This window comes from Actinia tenebrosa, unplaced genomic scaffold (genome assembly GCF_029948245.1).
Source record: "Actinia tenebrosa isolate PJP-AT-01 unplaced genomic scaffold, QUT_ActTen_1.0 PGA_scaffold17__23_contigs__length_9995812, whole genome shotgun sequence".
In the NCBI taxonomy this organism is placed as follows: Eukaryota; Metazoa; Cnidaria; class Anthozoa; order Actiniaria; family Actiniidae; genus Actinia; species Actinia tenebrosa.
The window spans coordinates 6,607,840-6,624,141 of NW_028292577.1; the positions used below are offsets into that span (position 1 = coordinate 6,607,840).

Below are 16,302 nucleotides of genomic sequence, written 5' to 3' on the forward strand. Positions count from 1 at the left end.
TTTATTAATTATTTGCGAAAATTTACTAAAAGTTACAAAAATTGCTTTTAATGAATGGACGTCCTGTGGTTCGAAGCCCCAGCCTCTACTCGGTTTTCAAAATGGCTGCGGGTTGGATCATCAAGACTATCGTTCTTGTTAAAACGTTATAGAGATTTTTTACAATGAACAGAGATGAATTCCAAAGACACGAGCTGCGATCCTGTTGCTATTATTTTGGTTACTGCTGGAAGTAGAGGGCAAAGAGTGTTGTTTCGATATCCAGATCACTACAGAAGACAAGAAGTGGCAAATGACAAGAAAGGTAAGCTTAAAATATATGTTTATCTTGCGACACCCCTACCTACCTAAGCTTACTTTATATAATCTGGACTAGATTTATTTTTTTGTGTGGATTAGAGAGAATAATTAATTGTTGGTTTTATTATTTGATTTTCAGAGATTTATAAGAATTTTTATATAGCTCCTGCAAAGGTGGAAGACAATTACAGGTTTGTACAGAAGATATATACTCATATACATATATATGATGTATTATATATTTGCATCCATTAATCGATATACCATCCATCTCTCCATCCTCCTATCCATCCATTCATCCTCCCATCCATTCTATTTATCCATCCATCTTCCCATCCAACCATTCTATCCATTCTATCCATTCCATTTGTCTATCCATTTATCCATCCATCCATCCTCCCATCCAATCCATTCATCCATCAATCCATCCATCCATTCATTCATCCCTCCCTCCCTCCATCAATCCACTCATCCATCCTAAGCCTAACCTATCCAATCCCTTCTTTCTATTTAGTTCTGTTCTATCCTGCCATCTATCGATATCCCTCCCTTCCATCTTGTCATCTATCTATTCATTCAATTCCTGTGTTTGCAGTTTTTCCGACAGTACATTAGCCAACATCCTAACACCCAATATAGAGTTGGGCGGCAAGAAGTTTGAGCTCAAGATAGACAATGTTTTGTTTGTTGGACATCCTATTCAACTTCAACAAAAAAAACAGGAATCAAAGGTAAATAGAACATACCTAGTTTACTTGTACCAAAAAAAGCCCGAATTGTGTGCTTTGAGTACCTGCTTTTTCTAATGCTAGAAGTTTTTTTTCTTCATGTGAGATAGAATAATGATGCGATTTGAATTTATTTATATACAGTAATTATAACTTCTTTTTTTTGTTTTCCAGAGAGTTGATAGCTCAAAAAGGAATGAAAATGTAATGCTGAAACTTTTCAACATCGTATTTGTTTTAAAGGTATTAAAACTTGTACACTTTTGGAAAAATGCCTTTCAATCAATTTTTTAAAAACCTTCAATTTTATTCATTATAGTACACTCAACAAAATTACTCGACTCTGATTGGTCAAGAGGAGTACAATTATAGCGTTAATTGTACTCCGTAAGAGTACCGAATTAAGTCGCTATGGCAATACGGCCAAAACAATGTCAAAACAATTATTTTCTATCATTTTGTACTTAAAAAACATATAAATAAAATTTTAAAGCCGTAAGAACTGATCTTTTTTATGCATTTCAGTTGCACGATGGACTGAAAATCGGCCACCAAATAGACAAAGATGAACAACGTCGCTTCGCATTTTTTACTGAAATTTTGTTGAGTGAACTATAAACAAAAAATCGCACGATCTTCTCGTACAATTTGGAATTAATATAAACTCGTAATGTTTTGAAAGTTCTTTAATTGTACTCGCCTAAAGGCTCATGTAATTACAAGAACTTTCAAAACATTACTTGTGTCTATCAATTTCCAAATCGTACTTGAGACCGTGTGATTTCCTATACAAATTATAAGCAAACTTAAAATTTAACTTAAGTCAAGGCTCAGCTAACAATAGATTGAACCCTGAAACATCCTTGGTTATGGGCTGATCTGAAAACAAACTCTAAAATCAAACTCTAAAAAAACCTCTGGGCTAGCTGTTTGGGACACAGATAACCCAAAGATCAAATGAGCAGCAATTCAAAGAAAGCAGATGCAAATGCATTCTGCATCTTTTCTGCTATTGATATTGTATATTTTGTTTATAGGCTGGAGTAGAAAACTCTGTGATCAACTGTTATCATGATCTTTCTAAAAGACTTGCCATAGCTCTAAAACATGAAGAACACAGGTATGTGCATCAGTAGTGGTCTATCAATGCTGCATTCTGATTGGATGAGCTTCTACTAGGCTATGATTTATAGCTTACTAATAGTGAAAAGTGCTGGTTTTGAAAACCCAAATATCAAATTTGTACTTTAATTGTTTGCTTCTATGTATTTGACCCACTATAGTTGGATTTGACTAAAACAATAATAGTCCTTTCCCCCTCATGGCCTATGAGTCAATAGCCCATTTGGGCTTGAGAACCAATTGCTATGTTAATCATGGTTTGTTTAATTTTGAAACCAGGTGTTTTTATCTGACATCACAAAGAGAAAAAATGCTAACAGTACATGATGAAATGTCGACGATGCCAGAGGCTGGTGAGTATATGATTATTTATACATAATACATTGATCTAGCTCCTGCTGTTGTTTTAGTAAATCAAAATGGCCTGGTTCTGCAGTAGTTTGTCCAGTGGCAGCAAGTGGACTTTGTTTGGCTGACTTGGAGGTTTACCCTCGCTCCCTCCATCCCTCATTCCACCCATCCCTCCCTCCCTTCCTAGTCTCATCAATGCCAGTCAGGGCATTGATGCCCAGACTTGGTGTCATATGTTTACAAGAAGAGCTGCTGGCTGGTGCTCTCTTGTACTTTAAGGTTTTTTTTTCGGGTTTTCCAGGTTTCTCCTCCCTTAGTAAAAATCAACTTCTAAATTCCAATTGGAGTTTAGTGGAAAAAGAGCCACTCTGTGGAACGGCTGTTACAGTGCGACTACTCCAACTAAGGCCACCTCAACAAATTTTCTACAAATTATCCAATAGTGATTGACTTAGAAGCAAATTAGAAACTGTATAAAACACATTCTACATGAAATCAGTTTTTAGGTATTCTATTGTTTACATTTACCACTTTCGATTGGCTAATTTGTAGAAATTTTGTTCAGGTGGCCATGGTTAAATTAGTTTTACTGTAAATCTATTATTATTATTATTATTATTATTATTATTATTATTATTATTATCATAGTCTCCTAGGCAACTACTGTTACATAGTATTCTGATGAAAGCAGCTTTGTAGGAGACTACTCCTCTCTCCACTCAAACCACTCTTATAACTGGTTTCATTTTTACAGACTTAACTGAATCCCCATTCCATCACATGTTGCCAAGAAGCTCTCTAGCAAGAGCTTTAAGGGATACTTTTGAAAGGTAAGCACTCCAATCCAGTCTTAAACATCTATTTAATTCCTCAACTCTTCAAAAATTGCCAAAGTTCCAATATTTCCTGGAAACTACATGATATACCCTCCTCATACTCTCCCAACCCCTCAAAAATGCAAATCCCCCTCCATGGGAAGAGCGGAGGTATGGGTATATTCTCGCACTACACAATATACCCTCCTCAGACCCTTCCCACCCCTTGAAAATTGCAATCCCCCTACATGGGAGAGGTAAGAATATTTTCTGGGACTACACAATATACCCTCCTCAGACCCTCCCCCTCTAGGGAATGATTTCAGAGCATTTTTTAACTAAATGAAAGTTTCAGTATAATTGTACAATATCTAATAAAAAATGAAATGCTTTGTACTACAGCTTGTGTGAGAGTGGAGTTGTACAGCTCAAAGTGAATGGATGGGTCAATGTCAGTTTCTGTTTACCTCATAAAGTACACAACTTGAACCAGGGAATGCTGACAATCAATGTAAGAGAATTAATACCAAGTACATCTTTTATATATATCAGCTAGGTCCAACATAGATGTCCATAATACAGTGTTTTAATCTTTCTAAGATGTTTTGATTTCCTTTAGAAAATATTTAGTTTTATTTCTCAAAAATTAAAGTAAGCTTTAACTTGATTAACTTTTGGCTTCCATCATTCAGACTGTGGCTTGATTTACAGCAGTACTGTTTATAATTGATGAATGGCCAAAACGAAGATGACCTTAGTTGCATGCATAATTTTACAAATTTGTTGAATTATTTTCAGCCCAAGGCAATAGAAGCATCATTAGCAGCAATGAGGTGAGCAAAAAGTTTTAATTCAAATGAGAAATCAAAATTGATAAAAATAATTATTATGATGCTTTAATATTGTTTTTAATATTTTTAACTAGAATGTTTTGATGTTGCTGTTTCTCTTTCTCTCTTAGGCCCTATCATACATTATTGTTCTTAGTGGATGAGGAAACCCTCCTAGCCTCACTCCCAGGCGACTGTTCTCCAGCCCTTATGAGGCTCATCCGAAGAGCATCTCCTTTAAAAAGGCAAGACAGAGTACTAAGATTTAGTTTAAAGATTAATTTGTTTTCTATGTGAACTTGGGTGTCAAAGGTCCTCAGATTGCTTTTTGAAGAGTATTGATGCAAGAATTCGAAAACAGATAACTTCAATACAGAGTAGTAAGAGACCTTTTGGCATTGTTTCTATATCCAAGGGAATCAAGGGTATTAGTACATACGCTTTTACATCTGGGATGTCAGGTATGATTCCTGGAATCAGTTTCTTTAAGTAAATATGCCAATAATTGGCAAAAATTTTGTTTGTCCAGTGATGAATGGATTTTTTGTTACTTTATTTCAGTTTCACAACACTTTCACAAGATACAGATATTCCCTTGTCTCAGGTATGTGTAGATTTTATATGATTGTCGTGAGAAACATAGCTTTCTATTGAGTGATAGTAATGTTTCATTGTTGCGACATGGCCAATAACATTTTCATCACACCATTATCATCAAAATCATCACAGTCGCCATGACCACCATCATTAGCACCACCATCATTACAGTCATTCATCATCATCATCACCACCATCATCATCACAGTCATTCATCATCATCATCATCACCACCATCATCATCACTGTCATTCACCATCATCATCATCACCACCACCATCACTGTCATTCATCATCATCACCACCATCATCTGTCATTCATCATCATCATCATTACCACCACCATCACTGTCATTCATCATCATCAACACCCCTAACTTCATTATCATCATTACCACCACCATCATCACTTTCATTCATCATCGTCATCATTACCACCACCATCACTTTCATTCATCATCATCAACACCCCAAACTTCATTATCATCATTACCACCACCATCACCACTTTCATTCATCATCGTCATCATTACCACCACCATCACTGTCATTCATCATCATCAACACCCCTAACTTCATTATCATCATTACCACCACCATCATCACTTTCATTCATCATCTTCATCATTACCACCACCATCACTGTCATTCATCATCATCAACACCCCAAACTTCATTATCATCATTACCACCACCATCACTGTCATTCATCATCATCAACACCCCTAACTTCATTAGCATTACATTACACCACCATCATCATCATCATGCAATCACCACCACCAGCACAGTCATTCATCATCATCAACACCCCTAACGGCATTAGCAGCAGTACCACCACCATCACTGCAGCAACACCCCTAACGGCAGGAGCAGCAGGACCACCACAGCACATCAGCAACAACCCCGAACGGCAGCAGCATTACCACCACCATCACGGGCAGGCAGCATCATCAACACCCCTAACAGCATGACCACCACCATCACTGGCACAGCAACATTCAGCAGAACCCTTCATTCATTACCCATCAATCACTTCATTCATCATCATCACACCCCTAACTTCATTATCATCATTACCACCACCATCATCACTTCATATCATCATCAACACCCCTAACTTCATTATCCTCATTACCACACCACCATCATCACTGTCATTTCATCATCATCAACACCCCTACTTCATTATCATCATTACCACCACCATCATCACTTTCATTCATCATCATCAACACCCCTAACTTCATTATCATCATTACCACCACCATCACTGTCATTCATCATCATCAACACCCCTAACTTTCATTATCATCATTACCACCACACCATCACTGTCATTCAATCATACATCAACACCCCTAACTTCATTATCATCATTACCACACCATCATCTGTCCATTCATCATCATCAACAACCCCTAACTTCATTATCATCATTACCCCACCATCACTGTCATTCATCATCATCAACACCCCTAACTTTCATTATCATCATTACCAACCATCCATCACTGTGTCATTCCATCTCTCATCAACACCCACTAACCTTCATTAGTCATCATTACACCACCATCACTGTCATTCATCATCATCAACACCCCTAACTTCATTATCATCATTACCACCACCATCACTGTCATTCATCATCATCAACACCCCTAACTTCATTAGTCATCATTACCACCACCATCACTGTCATTCATCATCATCAACACCCCTAACTTCATTATCATCATTACCACCACCATCACTGTCATTCATCATCATCAACACCCCTAACTTCATTATCATCATTACCACCACCATCACTGTCATTCATCATCATCAACACCCCTAACTTCATTATCATCATTCCCACCACCATCACTGTCATTCATCATCATCAAACACCCCTAACTTCATTATCATCATTACCACCACCATCACTGTCATTCATCAATCATCAACGACGCCCTAACTTCATTATCATCATTACCACCACCATCACTGTCTTCATCATCATCAACACCCTAACTCATTATCATCATTTACCACCACCATCACTGTCATTCATCATATCAACACCCCCTAACTTCATATCATCATTTACACACCACACATCGTACTGTCATTCATCTCATCAACACCCCTAATGCATTATCATCATACCACCACCATCACTGTCATTCATCATCATCAACACACCTAACTTCATTATCATCATACCCACACCATCACTGTCATTTCATCATCATCAACACCCCTAACTTCATTATCATCATTACCACCACCATCACTGTCATTCATCATCATCAACACCCCTAACTTCATTATCATCATTTACCATCACCATCACTGTCATTCATCATCATCAACACCCCTAACTTCATTATCATCATTTACCATCACCATCACTGTCATTCATCATCATCAACACCCCTAACTTCATTATCATCATTTACCATCACCATCACTGTCATTCATCATCATCAACACCCCTAACTTCATTATCATCATTACCATCACCATCACTGTCATTCATCATCATCAACACCCCTAACTTCATTATCATCATTTACCATCAATTATTAAACTTTCTTGTTTTCATTTTCTCAGATATTTGCTATTGCAGCCCATCTTGTGTACTGGGGTAAAGCCTCTATCATCTTCCCATTATGTGAGAGTAATGTCTACACTGTGGCTCCTGGGATATCAGTAGACAAGTAAGTACAACTAAAATCTCCTGGGGGAGGGAGTGTGGATGCCACATACATTATTCATTACTTCGCATTGAATATAAAATTTCCCCTTATAATCCTTTTCTAAACTTCTTTCAAAGATCATCAAAACTTGTTAATGAATTCTCATCACGCTTTCCCAAGATGTCCCTACATGCAATGCTAGCTGAGTTCTCATTACCAAGTCCTTTGGCAGAGCATCACAATCCATTGGGTTCACCACAGCAGCAGGTAAAGTGTCTTGGGATGGGTTTGTTGTAGCTCTTTTGGTAGACTGCAAGGTAGTCCATCCTCTTCAGTATGGGTTCCCTGATGTACTGTGTTGGAGGAGGGCTGAGCTCAGGTTTACTTATCCATTTTTTGGGTAAGGTTTTTTCCCCCTCAAGGAAAAATGTGAGGAAGGTTGTGGAAGCAGCTGTACGTATTAGAGCAATAAACTATCAACTTTTACTTAACCTTGATGGTATTGTTTGATTTTAATCAGTAATCTCTTTTTTTTCAGGCAGAAGAGGTTCAAATGGTATTCTGGATGTTGCAGCACAGACTACTTATACAGGTTGGCCAAAGCCTTCCCTTCCCTACCCCCCTGTTCACATCTCTCCATCCCACCCTACTCCCCCTTGTATTCCTTTCTGCCCATCCAACTGCTGTGAGTGAATCTTATTGATCCGACTACACCACACCGCAACTCATTGTAAAATATCGAGGATTAATGTAGCCTGCGTAGTCGGGCATTCGTTGTAGGGTCGGAGCAGACCCACTCCTATCTTTTGCTACCCACAAGGAACACCTGGCTACGCATACTATGTTTAATCTATCAACACTTGTTTCAAATTATCAGTTACAAACCTACGTCTTCTTGGTGCCCACGGCTCAATGGGATCAGCAGTCTGACGCATTAGGAAATGCACGAGGTCGACGACGCATCCGATGGATATTTGGTGGCAGCTTCACAGATGATCTTGTCACATTTGCAGACGATGACACGCCCCTTGGAGATAATGATAGTGATGAAGAGACAGAGTACAGCAATATCCTTAACAGTGTTAAAGATTTGTCGTTCGCTGAGAGGAAAAGTATAATGCAATTGGCAGTCGCGTCTGATGAAGAAGATCTTAAGCTTTTTGCGAGGTAAGTTAACTATTTTAGGAGTGGCAAAAAGTATACTTTCCCTCCCCTCCCCTCCCCCCCATCTTTCTAGTTGAAGACGTCTGTTTAGGAGTATCAAATGATATCCCACCCTCCTCTTGCGAACATGCGAACAAGTCGAGCGTCGGAAACATTTTACTATTCCATAAATTATGTTCATGTCACAGGTCACGTCATTTGACAACCTTGCCGTTCATCTGACGTAATATGTGCCTATTTTCTTTTCTGATTAATTCTTTAAACCTTAAGTTCCAGTTATCCATTCTCCTTTTCCCGTCTTGATACTACTACTACCAGAATCCTTTTCGTAGTTTCTTTTGTTCGCTTAGTCAATACCATTATCATGCGACTTTCCAAATAAGTTAAAACAATTTAATATGAAAAAGAATTCGGAGAAAAATTCTGGTAGTAGTGTTATTAAGAGTTAAATTAGGGGAACTGAGAATGGTTCGCTCTGCTTCACTACGCATAAAGGCTTTAATGTGCATAACACTCAGTGATTCGTGACAGGAAAAAAAAATTATTTAGCACGTAGCCTGGCACTGAAACCTTTGTGCGTCGGTTACAAGCAAAGCGCATGTCGAAAGTTGGCTATTCCTTTTAACTCCATGCTCCCTCGATCGCATGTCTAGGCTCGTTCCTTACTTTCGAGGCAAACACCACCTTGAAGAGATAATGTACTACGAGAATCTTCGACGATCAAAACTCTTGACCCTATTGGACAAATTCAGAGATGTTCTGTTCTTATGCCAACACGAAGACCCGGCAACAGCCTGTTTCCATAACAACTGAATGCAACCATATTTAGGCAAAACCAGTCCCCCTCTTTTTCTCAACCCAGGGATCGCATATCTTGATGTTTTACAACGTTTTTAGTTGTAAAGGTTGGAAAAAAGGTATAGGTTTTTTCCCTGTCATTTTAACACAGGTAGCCCAGAGAAGTGGGTGGAATAGTTGGCCGGGTTACCATGGTATCTAGTAAAGTTGATACAGTGGCGAATCCAGGGGAGGGGTGCAGGGGGTGCGCACCCCTCCCTTGTTCGACTTTGTGCCCCTATACTTCGAATATAACCAATACAAAATAATGATTTTCCCTTTGATTCTAAGGGGAGCACCCCTCCCTGGGTTAACCCCTGTGATAATAGGTGCACAAATCGTTTTCGCTTAATATGGAAAAATTGTAATTTAAAATCTTGTACAAATTTTGTAAAAAGATTATTTTCAAATATCAAACTGATTTTTTTTTTTTGTTAAACTTCAAAGATAAAGTAATGAGTAGTGTCCGCAATGTTGATCTTTTAAGTAAAAAAGATATGTCAAAGAACAAAAATAAGCTGTAATGATGATAACAACAACAACAATAATAATAATAGTAATAATAATAATAAATAATGATTTAATACTTATATGGCGCAAATTCGATGTGAATATGATCAAATGCGCTTAAATGCCAATCTTTTATGATAGTAGTATTAAGATTATTTATTGCTTATAAATAATATTATCGCCTACACAATATTAATACTTAAACCGTTTTTTCCTAATTCCTAATTTATCTGGAATCATATTGAACTTTGGATGATATCTATAATCCGTTGAGACATTGTTCGACATGGGTTCTTCAGAAATAAGGAAATTCTAAAATATCTAAAATCCGTTGCTTTGTCCTTTGACAGAGACACTTTAATGGATTCCTCGGGAATAAGGAATTTCTTTCAAACCCAAGTTAAAATGATAAAACACTCCGTACAAATCATATTCATATTTTGATAATATCTAAAGTCCGTTGCATTGTCCTGTGACAGGGACACTTAAATGTGTTCCTCAGGAATGAGGAAATTCTTTTAAACCCCAGTAAGAATAATAAAACACTCCATGCATACAAATCATATTCATGTTTTATTAATATCTAATGGTCACATAATGGGTTCCTGAGGAGACATGAGGAAATTTTTTCAAACCCAAGTAAAAGTATTAAACCAATCCATATAGATCAGTCCTAGCTTAATCCTTCGATACATTAAATCATTCTGTCAAGTCACTTCCTCATTTGTCTAATGAGATTAAAAAGATTTTCTGCTTTAAATATTGAAAAACGCTCAAAAGATTGTTTTTAAAAATGCCATTATTTTACATATAAAAGATCTTTTTGTCAGACGTGTTTACTTCCTTTACTGAATTCATAATGCTTAAATAAAACAGGTTTAGGTGTTTCCTTAGACTAAACACTATCTATAAATTGGTTTTATTTCAATTTTCGCGCAGTGGGAAGTTTTTTAATTTCCATTAAGGAAAGCAATATTTTTATTACTGCTTGAGTTGTTGTCTTTAATTTTCCCTTTCATCTTTATTTCAAACCGTGGAAGTTGCTGAATTTCTTATCATTTCTGAAATATTTTTACGAAATCATAGCAAATACTGGTTTTTTCCTCGGATAGTTTTAGGTGATTCTCTGTCTCAGAATTTATAAAATATAAAGTATAAAGTAATTGCCTGGCAATGTTTAATTTATCAAATATAAATTAATTTACAACGTCTTCGCCTTAGAAAATTATCTGTTTTTACCTCAAGTGTTTTACGATTTTTCGAACTGAATGTTATGAACTTCCCAGAAGCAGCAAACTCGTACCCTATCCGTGGTAAGGCTTTGCGAGCTAAGAGGCCAGAACGGACAGCAGCCAAAGTAGCTAAGTAGAATCTATGTTTTTCAAATATCCCAGGAAAACTGAACAAGCTTCAACTACAAAATTCACTGAAAAAAGTAACAGAAAAACCTGCCTTATTTTAGAATTCGTGCAGAGCTTTTAGAATCCCAGTTCGATCGTTAAAAATGCGTAAAAATGTTTATCACATTTTGTATCGTAACTGTGATGAAAAAATTCCCTTACATCTACCTTCATCTCCCTTTATCTCTCTTCTAGTCAGCAGCTTCTTTTCCCCCCAATTTCTTCGGCAGCTGCATCAGCAAACAGCGAATTTTCAATCAATATAATTAAAGAAAAAATACCAGATACGATTAATATAGTTTATCCTTGCTTTTCTAGCTTGAGCTATTATTTTTATCGACAACAAAATGTAGTTCTATCAATTATAGCTCATATTTTCAATTCCTATTCCAAATCATTCGTAATCAATCGTATTCGTGTATTCCTTTGACTTGCGTGCTTCACCAACATGTGCCGTAATTTTAATCCCTTTGTTCAGCATTTAAGCGGTTATTTTTCAGCGTCGCTGCTTATATTCTTCCTCGATTAAATATTAATACTTCGTGGTAGAGATATATATTGATGCGTATATATTTGACAAGCGCATAAAGTTTTAATTTTTCGGGTTTTTTGATTCGGAGACGAAGTTTGGATTTTGTACGAGAGAGAAACGCCCCGCTGCTGACACCAAAATGGCTTCCACCCTGGACGAATCACAAACAAGAAAACAGCGTACTATGCAATGAAAGAGCGTGAATGTAGAAACCTTTTCGGTGTTACATCATATTTTCGGACTTGCGCAAAGATTTTTTCTGAGGACATTTTTGTGAGAGAAAATTTCGACACGCCTATGTTGTTCGAAAAGCAGCCGTGGCATTTGGATTTCTTCTTTAAAAATATCATACTTAAAGAGATTGACTTCTAGAAAGAAAATTAAATACGCATTAATAAACCTTTTCAAGGGCTGTTTTTATATTCGAAATTGGACTTAATTACTGAAGATGTAGTAAATGGACTGAATGAAGTTGAATCCTTAGATCCATCCTCGACTTCACGCGAACTCGGGCGGAAATGAGGTACAAATTTGGAGCTGATTAACAGCAATAAAACTAGAGCGGCGCTAAATTCATTTTGTTTCAATTTTCGTTTGTTATTCTCCCGGGCACTACGGTTAACCTCTCTCCGCAAAAATCACTAAAAACCACAAAACTCCACCACTATTGCTCCAAGCTTGAGTCCTTTAATCATTAGCCAACAGCCATTTTCTGGCATGGGGTTCAGAATTTTCCCCTTGAGTGCGTCAGTAATACCTCGTTAAACGCACTGAACTTGCTATGTATTTTACTCTTTTGCCTTTGAGGCGTGTACGTTGGTTTGACACGATTTGTGTTTTGATATTGAGATTTTCTGATGCAGTTTATCTGCATCATTTATGACTTTTTTTTAGAAAGACCTACCATATTAAGAACTCTCAAAGAAATAGAAAATCCTTACTTGAGCTGAAAAGCCATTTAATTTCAGTAATACAGGGCTTCAATTATGCCGAAATCTGAAAGCAATCCTGGGGAATTCCTATGAATAGCTAATTGAGACTTGTTTTCATACTAGCGTGGTTCTTTTCACGAATACCTCGAAGGAATCTCGCACGCATACTGACATTGCTTTTTCCACTTCATTAGGCATTTCATTAGGCAACACATCAAATGATAGCAAATAAGTGCCTTTACGATAATTCCCGTGTTTTTCAATGTGCTAGAAAAATATAAAACAACGAAAATCGTAATTTTTAAATAAAGAAGCCGTAGCGTAGACGTGAATATTCTAGACTTGCTGTCGGATGTTCTCTTAAAATTAATTTCAAAGGAAAAACAACACTGCAATGCTGTGAGTTTCGCCGGCTCCCTGCTGTAAGCCCCTGCATTCCAGTGCTCTTAGATTATAAAAATATTTTGTATAAAAATCTTGATTATTCATAACTGAAGCATCTTTTTTGGAATTTAGCGAAAAATATCAAGATTATGTTTTATGTTTTTGATTTTAGAAGTGCCCAAATAATGGAATCGCGTGTTACTTTGCTTTGACGCTAAAGTTGAAATTTCCCGAGCAAATTGAAACTGGGTGCATGATATTGGAATACGTTTATCGAGTATTTTGCAATTTCAAAACAGGATTGTCAAATCGTTTTTCAAGTTTAAATTCGTTTTTCGTTGAATAAAACAGAAATACTTCAACTTAAAGATGAAGAACTGAAAACATAACTTAAAACTAAAAGTAGAAAAGGAAACTTAAAGAGAAATTACTTTACTTTTTTCAGTAAAAAATAATTGCTTGACGAAACTGAAAATTTACGCTACACTAAAATTTTTCGGCAACTCCAACGAATCTAGTTTTATGGCGTTTTTTTAAATGTAATTCTATCTAGCTATCAATTTTTTTAGAATAGTAACTGAAGATGAAGAGTAGATATATTATTACTACAAGTCGTAACAGGAAAATTCCTAGTGATAGATCGTAGGCTGCAGAGTTTTTAAGAACCATTGTGTCCTGCCAACTTTTTGATAGCGCCGAGATGGCTTTTGACTCCTTGCATTGAAAAAGTGGACTTCTTGTAAGAAGACTTCAAAGTCTAATGTATGTACTCCATTGAACTCAGAATTATCAAATAAATATAGTTCTCGGGATCATTGGTGTGAGGTCTTTAATTTGCCCACGCAAAATTGTGAACGTAAAAATGGTTACAGGTGTAGATCGTACGGAGAGCAATATTCTAGACAAAAAAACAAAGACAAATTCTGATGTACGAAGATCAATAGTTGACTCTCCATGAATGTAATGAATTAAAGAATTCTTGTAACCTGACTAAATAAATGTGTTCCTCAATTTTCCTTTCCTCTTAACGGAGTTATTAACAACTCTTCTTCGATTTAAATAAATTAACCACTCCTCCTAAAACGGATTTCTGTAAAATAACGCAACAGAATTCGATCTATTTACAATGTTTCGAATTATTTACCCAAAACTACTAAGAACTAAATCCATGTTCTATTAAAAGAATTCAGATAATCAAAATAAAAGCTATAAATTAATATTTTCGTGGTAACATCAGAATTATATAATATTATTGATTGAATTTGTTCTCGAAGAAGCCAAGCTTTTTCTTTTTCTGTTGGCTTTCGATCGTTTTAAATCTAATTTCCATTGTATGATCATTTCGGAGAGTCTTAGGAGGCCATCTTGCAGGCCTTCGCCAAGTAATGCTGACGACGGCTGGACAAACCATTGATGCCTTGAGTTGAGATCGTGTAAAGAAAGTCTATTCGCGATTTCTCTGGGCGACACGGCGCTGGGAAGATCTTGTTTGTTCGCGTATACGAGTATTGGAGCTCCGTTAAGCTGGGCACAGTTTAAAATATTGAAAAGCTCTTCTTTAGCTTCCTCTAGCCGTGACTCGTTCGTACTGTCAACGACAAAGATGATTGCATCGGTGTGTCGAACGTAAGCCTTCCAGAGCGGCCGATTCTGGTCTCTTCCGCCAATATCCCACACTTTAAATCGTACTCCTTTGAATGGCCTAACTATTTCCACGTTGAAAGCTGTAGTCGAGACAGTCTTTACGAATTCTCGGAATTTACTACGGTAAAGGATAGTTGTCTTCCCACTGTTGTCAAGACCAAGCATTACAACATGAAAAGGTCTTTTCACCTTTAACATCGGTCGAATACGACGAAGCGACAGGAAAAACACGTTCCCCATAACAGCTTCAAAACTGAAAAACCAGTAATAATCACCAAAATTCCCAAATTTCAAACAGCCTTGAAAAATAGATTTCTATTTAGCAAGACAAGTCTTGCTGTTGTAGTTTGTCGTTTGAAAAACCACCTTTATCTCGTCTCTCCAAACAGCCGTAGTTATCCCGTCTTTGCAGAACGCGAATTCAAAGTTTCCGTAATAGAAAGGGATCTTTCCGTCAAACTGGATTTTCTACTGACGATTTTAGTTTCATGTTTCCCTTTCCAGCCGTCGTCATACGCGAGCGTTACTAGAGCCAAGTCGATGTAAGACAGCCAAATGCAAATATAGGTTCCGCGGGATTAGTCCTCTCTGATTGGACAGTACTATATCAACAGCTTTGTCTCATTGTTTCTGCTCGTTCAACAGTTGAGGTTAGCTAATTTATTCGACAACTGACGACTTTGAATATAATAAAGGCAAGGCCTGCAGAAAGGCAACAGGGTCAAGGGCAAAGATGTATTCTGTTACGGGTGAAATTTTCTCAACATGTAGTTTTCGAACATATAAACAAGCTACTAAAAACCTGTAAGAAAAGCGGATGAATGTAATTTTTTTGTTTTTTAAAACAATTTAGCGGTTTCCGGGTACAAAGCAGCGCAACCACAAGAAATAAGAAAGTATTTTTAAGACAAAAACTTTTAAAATATCAACGCTTCGTAATGAAATTTTCTTTTCGTTTTTATACTTTCGAGCTGTCTTCAAAGTAGTGCAATCGAAACCTTTATACGGTCGAGTAAAACTATCTTTAACATTACAACACTTAAATCCAACACCCCAGGGAACGAGGCATTCTTTTCTTTGTGTTTCAAAAGAATAGATCTTACAAATGCTTGTCCTTACTGGTGATTAAGTATTATCAACTATCTTAAGCAAGGGTAATCGTACTTAAACTCGCGTAATGTATACTAGCATAATCATAATGGATCAAATTAGACCGGAAATTTCAGTACATATACTTATACATCCCGCCAAAAAAAAAGAGTTTTGCAGAGCTATTTTTAGGAATCAAAACTAAAGTATGTTTTGTTCAGCCAATCAGGGTAAATTTCTATTTCGTCATCTCCTACCAATGACGTCATTGCTGGACAAAATTAGTAGTCATGACAACGCAGAGACATTTTAGCTAGGTTTTTCGGGCGTCGTTTTATCATTTCTAACAAATTTAATTTAAATAAATATAAATTGATTTTAAG

At 36.7% G+C, this 16,302-nt stretch overlaps 2 protein-coding genes across 2 annotated transcripts; one reads left to right on the top strand and one right to left on the bottom strand.

Annotated features, from left to right (window-relative positions):
* Positions 1-102: 102 nt before the first annotated feature.
* LOC116286218 (GATOR1 complex protein NPRL3) lies at positions 103-10,501 on the top strand. Its single transcript, XM_031692675.2, has 16 exons — positions 103-304; positions 440-491; positions 896-1,031; positions 1,203-1,271; positions 2,066-2,148; positions 2,430-2,503; positions 3,256-3,331; positions 3,719-3,827; positions 4,115-4,149; positions 4,278-4,391; positions 4,708-4,750; positions 7,342-7,448; positions 7,565-7,694; positions 7,966-8,019; positions 8,305-8,594; positions 9,245-10,501. The coding sequence occupies exons 1-16, from the start codon at positions 175-177 to the stop codon at positions 9,402-9,404; spliced, it is 1,662 nt and encodes a 553-aa protein (XP_031548535.1). The 5' UTR covers positions 103-174; the 3' UTR covers positions 9,405-10,501.
* A 3,497-nt stretch (positions 10,502-13,998) lies between these two features.
* Positions 13,999-15,392, bottom strand: LOC116286227 (ADP-ribosylation factor-like protein 4C). Its single transcript, XM_031692686.2, has one exon. The coding sequence runs from the start codon at positions 15,068-15,070 to the stop codon at positions 14,426-14,428; it is 645 nt and encodes a 214-aa protein (XP_031548546.1). The 5' UTR covers positions 15,071-15,392; the 3' UTR covers positions 13,999-14,425.
* Between the last annotated feature and the right edge of the window lie 910 nt (positions 15,393-16,302).